The sequence below is a fragment of the Tachypleus tridentatus genome, chromosome 7 (assembly GCF_004210375.1).
Source record: "Tachypleus tridentatus isolate NWPU-2018 chromosome 7, ASM421037v1, whole genome shotgun sequence".
NCBI lineage: Eukaryota > Metazoa > Arthropoda > Merostomata > Xiphosura > Limulidae > Tachypleus > Tachypleus tridentatus.
In genome coordinates this window covers 162,930,801-162,950,179 of record NC_134831.1, presented here as the reverse complement: position 1 = coordinate 162,950,179, position 19,379 = coordinate 162,930,801, and the positions used below count along the sequence as shown (strand labels likewise).

Genomic DNA, 19,379 nt, shown 5'->3' with positions numbered 1-19,379 from the left:
CAATAGTTTCAGTCTATACTTTCAAAAGGCATTTCAAGTCTCCAGTTGAATATTATACTATCTGAATTATACCCAGAAATAAAAACCTCAAAGCTTGGTAATGTGTTTGTGTGTCCAAATGACTGACGTAATTATACATTTATCGTATAGACAAAAGAAAAACCAATATGATAAAAACAAATAAACTCTACAAGTTTGGAGAACAAGGAATAATCAATATTGAAATCATCTCCGTGTTAAAGTATAGAACAGTGCAATTTTCACTGATGATTCTCAAAACTTGAAAAAACAAAAAACAAATGTAAAAGTTTGCTGTTGGCCTCAGATTAATAAACATGGAAGTGTTAGAATGTGCTGTTAATACAATATATCAGATCTGGCTTACGGTTATCGGCAAATTAAACTGAATATTAAAAGTATGCATCAGACTGGTTTCAATATTCAGAAAGGAATGCACTAATTGTGGATTACGCCATTTGTTTTTGTAATGCATTTACCGTTTTAGAGGTTCACGAAGCTTACACTTTAAATACTGTAATGAGTCTCTACCTTCGTGAATAACCCAGTAGACTTTGATTACACGTTTCAAGGTGTTGTTGAGAACCTAAGTGTTCCATCACATCAGAGATGAAAGCTTTAATTGTGTATTACATTTCCTCAACATTTGACCTTATAGAAGTTCACATAAACTCTCTTGCAGAGAAAAGATGAATCTTTTAAGGTAGCTTTTGGATTCATAATTAAATCCTAGCTTTAAAATATGTATCGAAATTCAGTGAGGAACCAAAGATGTAATTATGTTCAGAGGGTCATTCGAAAGGCACAACAACATCCGAGATGGAAGAAGAATAAACTCGAAACAGTTGACTGTCTCGTGACACGTGAATCAGCAATAGATATTTTATTGTTCCCCTTCTCTTTTTTTTTCTATGGTTAATCTTAGAGACCTGTTGCACTGCAACTGAAACCATTCGGTAGTAAATAACGGCTATATTTAAAAACCTATAAGTCTGCTTGACTTTTGGTAAGTTTAAAATCACCCAATCTTGCGTTTAAAGCTAACTTGATTTCAAAAGATTTGTAAATTTTAGGAAATCAACCATGATTCAGATGACCAAGCTTCAAAGCTGATTAACAACCAATAAATATACAGAATACTTTCCTTCCCAAAGAACAGATGGGTGCCCTCAACGATATAAAAGTGTTTATCTTCAAATGTCGATTCAATACCAATTCCTACAAACTTAGAAGGTACCTTCGACATTGTTTTGAATGAGAAGATATGTACTCGTTTTTTCCTATATTTTAAGTTGTTGCATATCCACAATCACTGAAAAACTTCTTAAACTAAATTATTCATGCACCACGCCATTAGGAGTGATGCTACGTTTCTGTTACTGGACATTTCTTGTACCTTATTTGAGAAATATCACATTTATCTTAAAAAATTACATTCAATAAAACCATGTTTGAATTAAACAACAATAAGAGACCAAAAAAGAATATTTCTGTTGATAAAAGTATTTCATTACAATTTTGATTAATATGTTAAGTAAAAGTTATCTTGAAACACTACTTCGATACTGCGAATATTTAAAACACTCGGATAGTCTCTTCAATTTAGTGCTTTACACTTCTCTCCTTAAAATTTAATAGACAAACCTGTAATATTTCAGTCGTAATTTATTTTTAAAAAATCTAAAAAAAGCAAGAGATCTGAAGGTTTGTTCAAGTTCTCGGGTCATGAAGTTGAGGTCGACATGTTTTTTTTAACGTAACTTAATATATAAATATATTTACCTATCTGGTGCACGATGGCTCCTGTGTTTCTAATTTTCTACAATTTAGACGATGTAGTGCTACATAATAGCTCGTCTGGTGCATGATGATTCCTTATTTTTCTAACTTTCTACAATCTAAACGACGTAGTGCTACATAATGGTTTATCTGGTGCACGATGGCTCCTGTGTTTCTAATTTTCTACAATTTAGACGATGTAGTGCTACATAATGGCTCATCTGGTGCATGATGATTCCTTATTTTTCTAACTTTCTACAATCTAAACGACGTAGTGCTACATAATGGCTTATTTGGTGCATGATGACTCCTATGTTTCTAGCTTTCTACAATCTAAACGATGTAGTGCTACATAATGGCTTATTTGGTGCATGATGACTCTAGCTTTCTGCAATTTAGACAATGTATTGCTACATAATGGCTTATTTGGTGCATGATGACTCTAGCTTTCTGCAATTTAGACAATGTATTGCTACATAATGGCTTATTTGGTGGATGATGGCTCCTATGTTTTTAACTTGACTTTCTTCATATAAACGACGCACTGTGAACAACAACACGACAGTGAAGAAAATCAGAATTGCTGTTTCATCCTTATTTCCTCGGCTCACATACACAAGCAAATTATTCCCGATGTTTTTAAACACTATAAAAATCAAGGCAAGTGACCGTTGTGAACACGTTTTATTCTGTTCAAATTCAGTTTTTTATGCGAAACACTGCATTCTGAGCTATGTCGATTACATCTGAAAACGAATAAACTATCATTGAAATTAAAATATCAATAATTCAGTTGTACAATAAAAAATAATTGTCACGTAACAATTCTCAGTATGTGGTAGATGGCTAAAATCTACAATAAGTTTTTGATTTTTAATGTATGTACAAGGGCTGAATAGACAAACAGTGTGTATAAAGTGTTTAGACTATAATGAACACATAGAAAACTAAAGAGAAATATTTTAAAATAAAACAAATTTTCTTTGGCTTGTACAAAAGAAATAATACCTTAATATTGGCCACGTTGCCAAATTATTCAATGTTAGAATTCATACAATAACACATTTAAAAATACTATTCTAGCACTAACTAGGGTAAGTGTTGCATAAGGTATAGTAGCCTTAAATGTCCACTTGGATTAAACCAACAAAACTGTTAACTCTTCCATGTTAACATAATCATCATGACTTACGAAATTCTCAATATTCATGATTAGTCCGTAAAATAAAGATCGATTCTACACAAGAAACGTTTGTCGAGCTAAACTTTTAAAATGAAACACCTGATTGGTTCAGCTTCACTCGCATCTTAGAAATGATAAAGATGAGACCTAGTTTGGAGGTAAACGTTCTTAGAACAGCACGTGTGCCCGATTTCATTCATGAACATTCGACGCTTGTCTATGACAATCCATCTATTTAAGAAAGTTCAGTACCATCTGAACGGATTCTTAGCTAATACTACACAACTGGCTTCAGTAACACACACACATACAACTTACTTTCCCCAATATGGACACAACAAACGTGTTTCTTATTATGTTTTGGTTATAATATATGCGTGTGTGCGTGTGGTAATTATTAACTGAAGTTTCAATTGTGATTTAATATATCGTAAAGAAACAATACGTACATTCAAGTATGGGTCTTCAGCACGAGACACAGCAGATGTAGTGTGGTTGATATAAGATGCTCTTTTTTGTTTTCGCTTATAGAGTGTCTTAGAATAACATCTAGGTGTGTCAGAACGTTCCTTTTTAACGTTGACAAGAAAGCTAAACGGATAGTGAAAAATGGACTCTACGGAGACAGGAAGTTGCAACGTGACACACAAAGATTACAAACACGTGTCTCGCCTATCCAGCACACAAGCCACCACTGGCTCCTTAAAAATTAGGTATGTGTCGACAATAGAGAAAAACTTTTTTTTACATTATTTTAAGCAAAGACGTACACGTTTTACGAACAGACTACACACATTTTTTGACTCCTAAACTACTGACTACCGTTTATTAGTTACAGTTTCAAAAATTCACAAGTATTGGTGCAAGTTTCCAAAACTAACCACCAGCCTGAGTTCTGTGAGCAAAGTTACACACTATCCATCTAAGTAGTGCAAGAACATTCCAAACAGTACTATAACAGTAAATACTTATTACATAATGTGTTTGATATTTTACTTACATAAAGGTTAAATAAGTATTATCTTTTCTCTTAAAAATTTGAAATAGAAACGTTTTTTTCTTCTTACAATCAAATTATTTGATGAGATTCAACAGTTAGAAAAAAAGTCAACTTTCATACTTATTTCTCATCAAAAGTTATTTCTCAAAAAAAACACACTGAAGATACATAAGTGAAATACACTTCAAAAATTACCAGTCCTTTCAAGTTGTACCCTTTTCCAGACAAACCACATTAAAACATTTGCATTTTATATGTGCATTAAATACTGCAAATTTATACAGCAAGGACACTGAAATAAAGCCTTTGTAACATTTCTGAGATATTACCTTAAGTGAATAATATTACAAAAGCATTCACTGGTACAGACAAAAACTGATATTGTAAAGTTTGCTGCATCTTAATGTGGTTTTACTCTTAAGAACACAAGTACCCTAGCTAACACTATCTTAAGAAGTGGTTACAGATGAAAGTAAAGCACAATTTTATTTTATAGTAAGAACACACAATGAACCTGTTGTTTACTATATTATAATGACATTAGACCTGACACTTTTACCTTACCTTAGGGAAAAATAAAACTATAATACATAGATTATCATTCTTAACATAGTTGACATATAGAAATTAACATTCAATTAATTATTCCTCCAGCTAGCTCCATAACAAATATTAACTGTACTTACATTATTATCAGATCTCAAGTAAGCAAACTGTGTCACATAATGAACATTAAAAGAAACTTGGTGGCTCATATTTTCAGCAAAAGGAAAGCCCACCTTACAAAAAATTCTTTGGTTATATAAATTTTTCAGATGATTTAACATTATCCCATTTGCTTTCCCAGTATCAGGACAATTAAATATTTTAAAATGTCTTTTTTAGTTTAATAACAGAATGCCACAGGTCATCAACAGCTTAAAGTAAAAGTACCATATCACTAAACAGACCTAGACACTTAAATATTTCAATTTTCATTGTGTATGATTTGTTTGTTTAAGTTAAACACAGAGCTACACACAACTCCTATCAAAACCAGGTTTTTACCATTGTAAGTCAACAGACTTTCTGCTGTGTCACCTGTTTATACTATAAAGCCAACTCATCACAAAATCCTACTTCCACAAGTGGTCTTAAATTGAAGTACATTAACTGAGTAACTTAGCCAAAAGAGGCAACACAACACTACTGATAAACAAAAACAGTCAACAAGACAATATTTAACAAGTTTAAAACATCAAACTACGTATGATGTTTCATCTTTCTTAGTCTTTTTCCAACATACCAATTTTTCATACATTTATCAACAAATACACTCTAAAAATTCATTTCTACTATAATTCTTCCAAAATATTATTTGTACAATCTTCACATATTTAGAATACCAACTCTGAGGAGAGCAAGAGAGAAGCCATATTCCCATGCAGAAGATTAAAAGAACTTCACAATAAAGTGAAAATACAATACAAACCAATCATAGATCATTTACTATTTGTTTCACTTTAGAAACTTCCACAAGTTTTCAGGGGCCTAGCAGTCTCTTTTAAAAGTCTTTGTGTTTAGAAACTTGTATTTTGTCTCATGCACACAACAGTTACAACTAACCACCAACATAATTTCAACAAAGAAGCAATGTCTAAGTGAAACATCAATCAGCAATGTCTGTAGTTTACTGATATAGAGGATTTAAAAAGGCACACTTTAGTCTAAGATGGTGAGCAGCAAATACACTTTGGCACAATATCTACACGAGTATATAAAAGCATTTTCTTCCAACATTTACAACAAGGAAGTCCCAAAGAGCTAAACTGAACTAAGTGTTAGTTATAGATTTACTTTTACTAGGAAAGTTTCTACCTCTATATCAAAGACATTGATTTTAAAAAATAAATATTTTAGCAAGACTAACTCCCAGCTTTGATTTACCACTAAAGTAATTTCCTCGTTGAAACCAAACGTTTGAATCTACCAGATCTTTGATGACCCTAAGATCTTCTTGCTACTGTTTTACCTTACTTAGCACTCAAAGATAAATTATAAATTGTACTAAAAGCAGGCAAGTATACTAATATCAAAGCAAGAGCTTTTAGAAAAAATACCTTACCCTTTAACTGTGGACAGAGACAGTTGTACCACCAAATATTTGTACCTATCATTTATGCTACTCTTAGCATTTGTAATAGTTCCCAGTATTTATAAGTGCATATATAGCTTCAAATACTTTGCAATAGGTATTATATGCCATGTATCATAAAACACTCAAATTTATGAAATGCCCAAACAGTATACTAGTATTTTAGTCTTTCAAACTGGTAAGTTCTGATAGCCAGTTAGTTCTCCAGAGTCATTTACACCAACCACTAACCCTGAATTAGTAATGTTCTTTTTTTGTGTATCTCCATTCTGAGAAGTCTCACCCAAGGATACATAACCATTGTTTTTGAAAGAGAAATTCTGAGGAGACAAGTCACTTGACAAATGGTGAGGCTGGAACTTAGACACATAGCCACTGGTATTATCATTAAAGTCAAAAACTCCCATAGGTTTTGACAGGTCATTCATTGTACTTGTCCACTTTGGCTTCTCTAAGTCCAAATTTTCTACATGATCATCTACTTCATCATCATGAGGAACAGGACACTGAACATAACCATTTACTGGAAAGTCAAGATGTAATAGTTTATCATCATCTTCATTGATTTCATTCAAGAGAGGACATTGTCTGCCACCACCATCACTAGTTTCTGGTGGTTTGAGCAAAAGTTTATCACTATTTACTGTTTCTTGATCAAAACAGTCTTCCAAAGGAGTTATATCATCATCAAGAATTGGATCCACGCCAAATCTGGAATAACCTTTGTTGTCAATGCTGTTTGCTTGTGGTAGGGAATCTGGACTGCTGTTGTCATGCAGAGACACATAGCCAGACAAAGAAGGAGAGATTTTATCTTTTGGTTCAACTAAAAACTTAGAATATGAGCCTTGTTTACTGGGTTCCTTGAATGAACCTGGGACGGTGAAGTTTTCAGCCTGTGTCATGCTTACGTAGCCTTTGGACACAGGTTTACTTTGGTTTGTTGTAGAATCTAAAAGCCTTTTATGAGGAATGTCAAATGGCCTAGAATGATCAAAAACTATGCCAACTGTTGGGTCTCTGTCTCTACTCTGATAAATAGGAGACATTACACCAAATTTGGAGTAACTTAATGCAGAAGGTTGACCCTCTTCTTGGATGGATGGTGAATCTCTTGTCTCTTCAAGCACATTTCCAACACTCTTGGCCAAACCAAATCTTGAGTAGGGTGGAACAGTTACAGGTTCAACTACATCTTCTTCACTATGAATTGAAGGCTCACTATTTGCCAGATGGTTGCTTAAACTCAAGTTATTGTTTTGGCCAGGAAATGAAACATACCCACTACCTTGACCAAATCTGCTATAAGGTTGCTGGACGTGATTCTGTGAGTAAAAATACCTCTCTCTGCTGTCATCTGGATGATCTCTATCCAGGCCAGAATCTCTGCTGTTAGTATCCTGAATCTCTTCCACTTTTGGAAGACCTGGACGGGAACAGGAGTGGGGCATGCAACTAGTCTTTTCTGACACCGGAGAAGGTGGAGGATGAAGATCAATCTCCGTACCAGAATCAGAAGAAAGATTAGTTCGATTAGCAATGGATGTGGCACTTCCATGACCACCTTGTATTGTCAAGTCATTTCTTCTGTAGGAATCACAAATTTTTGTTTTTTTCTGTAGCAGCTGGAAACAAATAAGTAAAACTATGTTATTACTATTTTGTTTGTTTTTTTCTGAAGACAAAAGCACAAAAAGTATAAACTGTAACAGAATACCATTGTTAAACTGTGGTGAAAAATGTATTCCACAATGAAAAAAGGCTTAGCCTACCATTTTGGAACTAATGCTTATCTCAAAACTGATATTATGAAAGATGGAATCTAAAGTATAAATCAGAATTTCTTTTTAAATTAACTAAATATCTTTTAGAGCTAAAAACATAATTTAATAACAATAAGATATAAAAACAATTAATTTAAGTTTGTTAAAACAAACACATTTCAAGAAAATGCACAGATATGACATGTTAAGATAGCTTATAAATGAAGCCAAAAGTCTGCCATGCATACAAGGCATGATCCTACTTTACCTGATCAGTGGAAGAACTGCTACAATGTGAATTTAGTGAACCTTGTCTCTCCGTCAAACCAGCTATATCAGAGAAGGAACTGAGATGGTCAAACGTAGGACTTGTATTAGGGTAACTGCAATTTCTGATCAGGTCTCTTTTAAACTTTTCATAGTCACTGAATGGATGCTGTTGGGGAGGAATGGTTAGATCAGCAACAACGAATGTTACCATGCATAACAAACATACATATTAGTAAGCCATTCCTAGCATCACACAACATGCTAAGTTTGTTACATTCAAAAGACGGTTAGTTCTCTGAAGGTTTGTTCACTTGTAATTGTTAAGTTTCAGTTTAAAGTGTCAGTCATGTTCATGCTCACATGCATGATTTAACTTATCTGGTATCAGCAGAGTAATAACAAACATCTACAGTTTCATGCATTAGTTCTGTCTTTGAATAGACATAGTTTTCATTATTTAAGCTTGTTACCACCTCAAGATTCACTTAAGTATACTATGAAATTATGCAAACCTTATCCTTCAAGGACACTTATATGAACACCATATATAACAATAAACTATTTGTACACACACATGTATTTATACTGTGAAATATACTCAATTTTTGTATACCCTACCTACTGTGAATATTACAGGGTGTTCGGAAAGTCACTGTGCAGTTTTGAAAGCAGTGTTAACAGCATTCATTCAGTCTATTTCAAGCCAGCAACTGATAGCGGTGTTTAGAAACAAAATAAGAAGGATCCAAGACTGTGTTGATGCCAACGGGGGTCACTTTCAACATTGTTTATCATTGTCATTCATATTTACCTTCTGTATTCTATATTAAAACATGTCTGTTAATAAATATATAATGTAAAAGTGACTTTCCAAACACCCTGTATAATACAAAAAATAAATATTTATATTATACAGTACACTGAATCAAAGCAAACCATCCTCAGGATGAAACTATGCAAGATTTCCATCCTACTACAAAACTGTGTACATATATTTCAGCATATACTATCAAAACATAATAATTTAGAGACAATTTCAGAATTTTTAACTTCAACTAATTCTACTTAAAAAGAACTACACAAGTACTTAACCTTAGTATTAATATTCATATGCCACCTAAAAAACATTACATACTTACTGGTCCTGACAAAAAAAACAACAAAAAAAACATGTTGACAATTATCACAAACTTAAGCACTGGAATACATCTTTCAATATAACCCTCCATTATTCCTTCAACCACTTATCTAAGAATGTTTAGTTACATCAAAAAACCAACTAACCTTATAACTCATACAGATATTATTAATGCATTAAGATGATTATGTAGACTTACAATCACATGAGATGTAATCTCATGATCTAATATAGAGAACAAATACCCTGCCATAAGCTTCGTAAGCTAGGTCATAAGATTACTGCTGTTCATCAGTCAAAACTGTTAATATAAAAAGGGTGATTTTTGAATATTTTTGTTTTTTTCATATTAGGTTTATTCTTCTTCTTAACCATTATTTAATAGTAATTAATACTGATATTTGTTTTACTGTTTATTAATGTTAAGTCCTGACCAGGCACGAGTTTATTAAGTGTTTGCAGTAAGTGCTCAATTTTATTCCAAGTATTGTTGAACCCTGATTCTTGTGGCATGCAAGTTTAGTATGTTACACAACATTTAAGTATTGTCACTTCCAGGTATTCCTACATTCACGTATCATCACCTTGATGTATCCTTAAATTCAAGTATTCCAACCTTCATCGTGACAGCAAGTTCCTTGATTGCTATCAAATTTTTAACCTTTCCTCCAAGAGGACAATTTTTCATTGAACAATTAGCTCCTGGTGAACGACCTTAATTTCTTTTTATTTAATAATTCTTGTAAAACTGACAAGTAGTGAATATAATGTGGAAATACAGTGTGCATTAGATGTTCAAATATGTCAACAGTAACATGTCTAATTACAAGGGACACTCCAAGACACTTTTGAAAAGTAAATGAGCAGTTCCTTCAACATTATAACACATATACTAGAAAGTCAATGAGCCAGCAGGATGTTTAAGTTGAGAACACAGTTATCTGGAAGTTCACATTATATAATAGACCTGGATAAAGAAAAGTCTGGAAGCAAAGAAAACAAGAGAACCAAGAAAAGAAACTCAAATTCCAGAAATGCCAGGTACTTGTGCTAGAAGAACATATGCAGGTTATAGGTTGAGTGATCTAAATCTAGGAACATCTGGGAAATATAATTACATCAATAAAGACTTCTAAAGTTCAATGAAATTACAAACTTTAGTAAGGGGCAAAAACCATTTAAGTCAAAGTTGAGATCACAAGGTACATAATGATTTTGGTTCTGTTGGACACATCACCACCACCCTGCCTACAGACTATAAAGACAGAGGTTCAAAGAGCATCTGAAGACATCATTTTAGCAGAAGGGAAGAAGAGGATATTAAAGCATTTGTCAGTCATCCAATAAAAGAGACATCCTGCTCAAGATGTCGTTGTCAGCCAATGTAAAGAATATCTACCTCCCAACCTTCATACAAGTTATATTAATATTTCTACAGTCTAGTGGTGTATTAATTCTAAAATGTCCAGAGAAATAAGGAAGATCAACAAACTGCTAGATGTGTTTGAAATTTTGACGAGTTTCTAAACGAGTACCCAACTTATTAGACAAGATACTTCTAATAAACAAATGTTCTTCTATATTACTCAATCTCCAAGCAAAGTTTTATTGTTTATGTAAATTTCAGAGAGTTGCTAAGCTGCAAGTGTAACCCACATACGCATAAATATCCTGGAAATAAATTAATTCAGTTGTGATGAGTGAAAGTCAAACCCACAATGAAATTACTCGTTACGTGTATATTATCCTTACGAGACCTGGCCAATTACTGTGTATAGTTAATGTTGTCACATTTCATTCCGAAAATGAAACTGGAAGATGAAATTGTATGAAATTTGAGAGGGATTTTCATAAAGTTGTGTTGTTTCACTAGAACAGTGATTTAATTTTGACATACTTAGCTTTTATAGATTATCATATTTGAAATATTTGAGAGGTTGCATCAGGAAATGTAATTTATGGGAAACTATTTAAATATGTACAGCTGATCTTGATTTTAACTTCATTATTCTAAAAATCTCTAACAACATTTTATCATTCTATAAAATGCAAATCGTGTATGTTTTTCTTACAAAATCATGTATTGTCTTGATATTTCCAAGTAATATACAAGATCGAAAATATCTATAATTAAAGCCAAACAATAAGTATTTTTTATTCTTACATAGGATTTCACTTTATATATGTATGTATAAAATATTTTTATCTTCTCATAAAATAATTTATCTTTATTTCAAGCTTAAGTTTCATTGTACTCATATTTTTGTCTGAAACCTTTATAGCAGTTGATACTGTTGATATTATCTCATCTTGCAGCCACTCAAGGCATTTCTCTTCTCACAGACTCTGTCATGGGTGCATTTGAACATTATTGTCATTCTGGAACTAACAGTAAGAAAGTATATGCATTGTTTTGTGTTTACAGTACTCAAATACAGTTTGTGTGATCTCTCATACAAGTTTATTTTAACAAATTCTATTATATTTGGTTTCATAATACAAAGTACAACTTTAACTGACACTACTTGTAAATGTATATCAAAGTTTACAGTACAAGATCCTTGGTACATAATATAGCAAAAGTTTTGTATATAAAACACACACCATATAGTAGGAAATTCTCATATATAGCTCCCCATAGGCAACATTTTTATCGGAGTTTGAAACTCGATGTTTTAAATATTGGAATCCCTGAGGTGTAAATGACAGTATATATTCTTCCACAGTACCATTTTTTGGGCATGTATTTAGTATTTTTACAATCAAAATATGGTGTTTATTTATTTTCACATGCAGTCTAAGTTCCAAACATATTCAGGCCTCCTATCATCCTATGTATATAACAACTTGTTTAGTCTCATAAAATCAGTCCCACATTTGTACTTCTTCAGCTTCCATCCTCTAAAAACCTTTGTCCACACATCTGAGAACTGGAAACCTCATCTAAAGTAAGATGTCCTTTTGAGCATGATATTCATTAATAACCACAGATGTTACACTGTTTGTGATCAATGTTTCTTTAGTGAAATTCGTATTCATGTTATTGCACATTTCAGTCTATACATAAGTATATCATCAACATACACACGTGGAGCAATATATCTTAACAGTAACGTCACATGCATTTGCAATTTTACGTATAAACCAAAGAATGTTTAAGCTTTACAAGTTCTACTTGCCACTTATACAAAATATTAACTTTGTATGTTTATTACTATTTGAGATACGTAATTATAAATGCATTATCTTTATTCACAGTGTAAACACTGAAAAGCTAACTTGTATAACAGGGGAGTTTCACATAAGGTAAGATGCACATTTTTATTCAAATATCTTCTTCGTATACTTTCACAGACCTCCTATCTTCCTTACAATTAATAGTTAAATAGGATTTTACACTCGCTTCACTGAAAGTTGCTTGCAGTGTATTTGATATTTACGTTGATACATACACAAAAAATGCATACAGTGATAGCTTACGATTTGATGTAATAAACATTTCAATATAATGGAGAAAATTACTTGTATGTACTACAGAGTGTTTGGAAAGTCACTATGCAGTTTTGTCTGTTAATAAATATACAAGTCCACAGTGACTTTCCAAACACCCTGTAGTTCTACTCGACAGTTACCCGAAATAGTAATTTTTGTGTTTACTAGGTCTCGACAATATCAATAACTAATCAAATGTTTTTTCTTTTAGAGCATCAACAGTAAAAACAAATTTAAACCCAAATCCTTGTAATCTCATGTAAAATAAGATGTTTTTGTTAAGATAATCAAATAACAAAGGCTTAAAGAAATTTCTACAGATTTTTTATAATATTTTTGATGAATGTTTAAATCAGATTCATTGATGTTGCATTCAAGTAGTTTTAATTAATTTTGTGATTTTATGTTTGGTTCTATATACATGTATCAATGTATTGTGAGTGATAACTTACAATAAAGTATGATATAACGTGAGAAGCACTTACTGAAGAAACTGTTGATATATACTAGTTATACCCAATACTCACACAAAACATTTATTTCTTTTGTTTGTCACGCCTCTAGAATATTAGCAACTAATAAAACATTTTAAACTAGTAAAAGAAAATTATTTATGAACCTTTATTGGACAAAGTTTTCCAAGTCTTGTAAGATATAATCATTTTCAATGTGTAAAATTTGATATATATTTTGTAATAACGTTTCAATTTTGCTACACATTGTAAGAATCCAAGCCTTATGGATAGTTATGGTTTAAATATTATTTACTATATTTTTATGTTTTAAAAGTATATGTACACCGTGTATGCTGCTGTTCCAACATACCATACAGATAGTGTGTAAAAAGTGATGTATATTTTGTTTAGCCTATCTAAATACTTTTAACCATGACAAACAGCATGACTAATTGTTAACTGAATTTTCTAAATGCAATCTTAGAACTTTCAAATCTAGATTCAATAGTTGAAATTCATACAAATACAAAGTTTTTATTATGTCAACTGAACATTAATAACATGCTGAAACTTTCCTAGGTGGTCTCCAAGGATGCAATAGATTCTGTGAAAAAAAAATATTTCTGTGAATGAATTACTGTTACTGTTTTTTTTGGCATCCTCTGAAAATAATTTCTTTCTTTCTGAATCAGAGGAGGAAGCCACAACAGCAATGGTTGCAACAGTCCATCAAGAAGAACCTATATTTGTTAAATTCACTTTTGTTTGAAGAGCCTAACCTACACTTGTGGGAAAAAGTATCTCCTCCTAACCCCCAAAATTCAAGGGGGGATGCTGTTACTGGTCCTCCAACAATCAGCACCACATCCACTTGAAACATGGCCAGAAGCAAAAAGACAACAAAAGCCTCTGACCTGTAATGCAGAGTGGAAATAGGAAGTCCTTAAAGATAAACTGCCTAAACTGTTGAGGGACCTCATATGAGACTGTATCCAATCAAGATATCAGGTGTGAGACTTCTCTTAATTTTTTTCCCTAATTGTCCTTTACTTTCAGCATTGTTACCAAAACTGCTTAAGAAACAAACAGATCAACAAGGGGAATACCTAAACATTGGTGCCATAAAAAAAAAGAAAAATGTCAAAATGTAGTGCTAGTAGTCCTGAAGAAAGTTGGTGTAACTATTGCTATGGACATACCTCACCATCACTTACTGATTACTGTTCTACCACTCCTTCACTTCATTTACACTGGTTTTCTTCATTATCTTCCAGAGTTAAGTTTATAATCATCATTTGCTTTCTGCATTTTAGTGATTGCTAATAAACTACAAAAACTTGGATGAAAGCATGACAAACGTTTCAAGGTAAAGTATGTTCAATCATCTACTAACACTTCTTTTGGCTCACTATAACCCTTAAAGGGAATTATCTACTGATGAACAAATATCAGAAACAAAAGGTAGAATTTTATTTAGAAAACACCTACCTACCAAACTTACCACACAAGAAATCAAATTGTGGGTTCTGGCAGAAGTTGTGGCTGTATATACTAAGTTTTAGAGTATATTCAGGTAAAGAGGGTTCTATTCTTTCAAACAGCTTAGCTAACACAGCTATAATGACTTCAGTGGACAAGTATCTTGTAAGAGGACACTCTTCATTGACAACTTCTATACTTTTTCAGCTGTGATTGATAAGATGCTTTCACTTTAACCTTATACTTGTGGCACTTGTATGGAGGAAAGTGTCCACTTCCAAGGTATGTTAAAGAAGGAACTGACACAATTTTTAAGTTGTACTTCAATGACTGCTGTGATAAGAGATTTATGCTCTTTCTACAATGCACAGCACTAGAGATAAATGTGGAGCGGACACAAGTTTATAAGAAAAGTTAATCCTAGTAATCAATTTCTCAGTTATTGTTCCATCCCACAAAAATAAAACAGTATAAAGGACCTCTTTTCAGACCTGTTGATCTGTCCATTGTTAATTCTCATAGTTTTCAGAGAGGTAACTAACAAGAATAAGTACCTACAGAAGAACTGCTCACAATTTGCTGAATACCTCATGAAAACCATTTTAAGTAAGGAAGGGCCTTCTTGTTCATCAAGTATTTGCCTGTCATCTCTGGCTGACATACCCAGGTGGCTCTTAGTGGGGAACACACTTTTCAGCATTTGTTGAGAAAAAGAAAAGGCATAAATTTTGCCTCCACGAGTTTAATTGAGATTGCAAGAGGTACAAAGTTTGTTGGTATGTAAGATACTCTGCAGTGTATTGTACTTCTAAGACTCTTCAAAGAAAGCAAATTTCTTTCTAAAGTCCATCAGTATCTTATGAGTAATTAGATTTTTACTTTTGAGCTTGCTACAAATATTCTCAAAACAAAGTCAAGAAACATTTCTCTTTTTTTTTTGTATTAAAAATAAAAATAAAACTCAATCTGAATATATTAATTTTTTCTTCTTGTCTTAAAAACTATTTTCATTAGTAAAGTTTTTTGTTGATGATAATACCTGACATTTTTTTTTACATTTTGTTTTTTTACACCATCACTCGGCATTTACATTTAGGTCTTTCCATTTGATTTAAACAAAATTCTATTTTTAAAGGTTTGAAACTTTCACATTTTCACTATTTGTACAGTCAATATTTTCAGACACATGACTGTATACAGTTTAGAAGAGCATACAAATTAAATATTTTATGTACCTTGAATATCATCATTGCTTCTATCTATTTCATACATTACTGTGCCCAAATTTCATTACTTTTTATACACATATTTCAGTATTTGTCTGAACACTATCCAACTACACAGTTTGTGTGTAAACTCTTCAGTTTAGTTCCAACTGTCAATCAGTACTCAGTTATTCATCTTCAGTTAATATTTGGTAACAATACTGAATTTCAGTTTTTGTTAATTCTTGCATTTATTCATGAATTGTATAAATATGTATAATAAAGTTTTTGGTGAACTTACATATAGACACTTTACATTTACACACTATTTTCAAATGAGCTACCGATATAATTGTTTACACATCTCAGGGTAAGATTTTTCTATACCAATGTTAATATAGTGTTTTTTTGTTTTTTGTTTTTATACTCATGATTTCCATAAAACTGTATTCGTCATAACTGAGGTTCACCTTTCGTATAAGTATCTTGATTTGTAACTTAGTACATAAATGTTTCCTCCTATTGTAACTTCTTATAAAATAGCAAATTAATTTTTTAATGTTAACTTACTCCTATTTTAATTTATATATCATAGTACTACTAAGTAGTATGTAGAAATCTTACAAGCTTTTCTTTTCAGAGTATTATACTTTGAGATTTATCTCGTAATAAAAGTTAGCTACATTTATTTTACTTATAGCTGCTAATTTGAATGCAGAAAGAATACAAAAGTCCTAATCTTTTTCAGTTCAAAATGCTAAGACTAATCCATTTGTAAAACCCTTGCACTCAAAACATTGGTAAATACTAACCCTAACATTTGTCAATCAACTTTTCCTAAACACATTTATTTTGAGTTATAAGAATGAACACAATCAGATACATTAAATAACATGACGTTTGCTGCCATTAAAAAACAATAAAAGTCATGAACATGCAATACAATTATCTTCAAAAATAAAATTTCTAAAATGTATAATAAAGAACCACAGCTCTAATAATGCACATAGTTTTAATATAAAATGTAAATGTTTATAAATAAGCACTACCTACTTTTCTATTTAAACACAGCACAATGTTTTGGCAGGTGCTTTATTGTCCTACAATTTGATAAATGTGAAACACAGTGCACTAAATAAGGTAGTAGTAGAACTGATATTTTATAAGTATGGCTGATTAAAATTTTACAACCGAGGCTGAACATGACTATATGCTGTTTCTTAAAGAAAAAAATACTAGAAAAAAGTATAAATATTTATCACAGAACAAGTGATAAAGTCCACAGTAAAATTTTTAGAAACATTTTAAACTTAGAGAATGTTTATTTGTTTTAAACTTAGAGAATGTTTATTTGATGTCTGAAACATATTTTGAATTTGGATACACCTTAGGGATGACAGTATAAACAGGTATGAAATTGTATGGGGTGTTACAGATAGATGTTAAGTTGTTAATTATATTGGAGAAACAAGCAGAAAAATGTGAACCAGTTTCAAAGAACACAAAAAAACACCTTTGCATATTTTTGAACACTGCAACTCAAATACGCACAACATAACCATAGGAAACACCAATATACTAAGTAAGGAAACAAATACAAACAAATGCAAAATCAAACAAGCCCTACTTATACAAGAATTCAAACCAAATTAAACTAGCACAAAGGAGCACCTTTATACCTATATTAATTAATAAGCTAACTTCTAACTGCAACACCCATACAATCTTGTACCCCTTTACATTCTTGTCACTAAGACACTCCAAGCAACTGTCATTTGCAAACTTTATTAACATGAAGATGACCTAAGAATGTTGAAACATTGTTCTGTACTTTATTTTAATTAAAATTTGATGCCCATACCAGAAGTCTTTAGAATATATTTTCAATTCACATGGATGTCTTGTCATTCTGAATATTTCAGTTTGTTTTTGTCAAATTTCTTTAAATAAAACAATGTAGTACAATTATTTGAATATTGTTATTATTTCAAAAAAATAAAATTTTGAAATATAATTTGAAACAAGTTCTCTATAATTTTTTTCCATATTTTCTTTGGGCAAGACAAAATGGATCTAGAAATCACAATGACAAGTGCACTGAAAATTAGAATTTTAACAAGTTTTTCAAAATTTTCTCTGAAAGGACCAATTTCAGTATGTCCCTAGAACAGTTTTCAATCTTTTCTCAAAGAGGATCAATTTCAGCATACTCAGATAATAAAACATTTTAATCTTTACCATAAAAGCAATATTCTTAATATTTCCACATACCACCCGATTACCTGAACATTATCTAAACACATACATGTATCAGGGAAATGTATCCTCTTTTCTTACGACAAAATCTTGTAGCCATAAACAGTTGGTTCATCTCCCTTATTTAGATACATGCAAGTTTATTCTATTGTACTGTAATGCATTGTACTTAATGACGAAGGATTAAAGCGTAAAAAAACAAGTGATTAGCAGGATTTAACCTACTACAAAACATCTTCAAAAGACAAAGATCACATGTTAGTTTTGACTACCCAATCACAACCACAGCTAACTTAAATTTCATACTTTTAGTACAGCAGTATGAGTTTGCAAGTATTTTGTCACATTTAAATCTAATCTAGTAAGAAATTATCAAGTATTAAAAAAAAAAAGGCCTTAGAAGAACTAGCAGCTCTGTACCTATTTCTAGCACTTTTAAAATATATTAACATGAAACTTGTTCAATAAAATACTCACAGAGTTTGGTGCATCTAAACCACTTGGTAACTGAACTTTTATATCATTCATCCAATCAATCTTGCTCTTCATCCTATGTGAGATATTTACAAAAACACACATATAACATGTTCAGATATATGACACTGTATCATAGCTAAATAAAGACAATATATAATGTAGACATACTTATATAGGATCTGAAAAATGCTACCACTTTATTCTTAATTGTTCTGAGAAAAGTCGTTTAATATGGTAAGTATTATGCCCAATCCACCATTCAATTCATAAATTGATGCTGTATTATACCGCTTGTGAGAATATACCACACTTACATAATAATTGGATAAAACTCGGGGGAAAAAAAGGTAAAATTAAGTATCCTGAAATGCCAAAAACCACCAATTCATTCATTTTTTTTTCAAAAAGTATGAATGATAATATTAATCCATTAATATTCTGGATACAGGTGTAATTGCTTTTTGGTGTCATAACTTTGTCGTTTTCTTCACAAAGTTACCTTGAAAATTTAATTAAACTATTTTATTAGTGACATACATCAAGGAACTTGGTATTAAAATATAATATTCAACTCAAAATTTTATTTTATAAAAACTTCAATTTTTTAACATGAAAATAAGGAAATATTCAAATTTTCATTCCCTTTTCTCATGTGACCTTCTGCATCTGAATTTTCCTTTCTCCCCTTACAAGAGTTTCAGTTTTCACTAATAAATACACAAAAAACAAA

At 31.6% G+C, this 19,379-nt stretch overlaps 1 protein-coding gene across 20 annotated transcripts in view; it reads right to left on the bottom strand.

The window, feature by feature from the left end:
• Nucleotides 1-2,463: 2,463 nt before the first annotated feature.
• LOC143257073 (cytokine receptor-like) overlaps nucleotides 2,464-19,379 on the bottom strand; it is a 120,614-nt gene continuing 103,698 nt past the window's right edge. For 18 of the 20 annotated variants that reach the window (XM_076515245.1, XM_076515244.1, XM_076515234.1 and 15 more), the window contains 3 exons: nucleotides 18,650-18,722; nucleotides 8,146-8,313; nucleotides 2,464-7,739 (listed from right to left, as the gene is read on the bottom strand). In XM_076515245.1, the coding sequence (XP_076371360.1) occupies nucleotides 6,285-7,739; nucleotides 8,146-8,313; nucleotides 18,650-18,722 (1,696 nt within the window). In that variant the 3' untranslated portion in view covers nucleotides 2,464-6,284. The remainder of the gene's footprint in view (nucleotides 7,740-8,145; nucleotides 8,314-18,649; nucleotides 18,723-19,379) is intronic. The other 2 variants (XM_076515253.1, XM_076515254.1) reach the window with 1 other exon arrangement.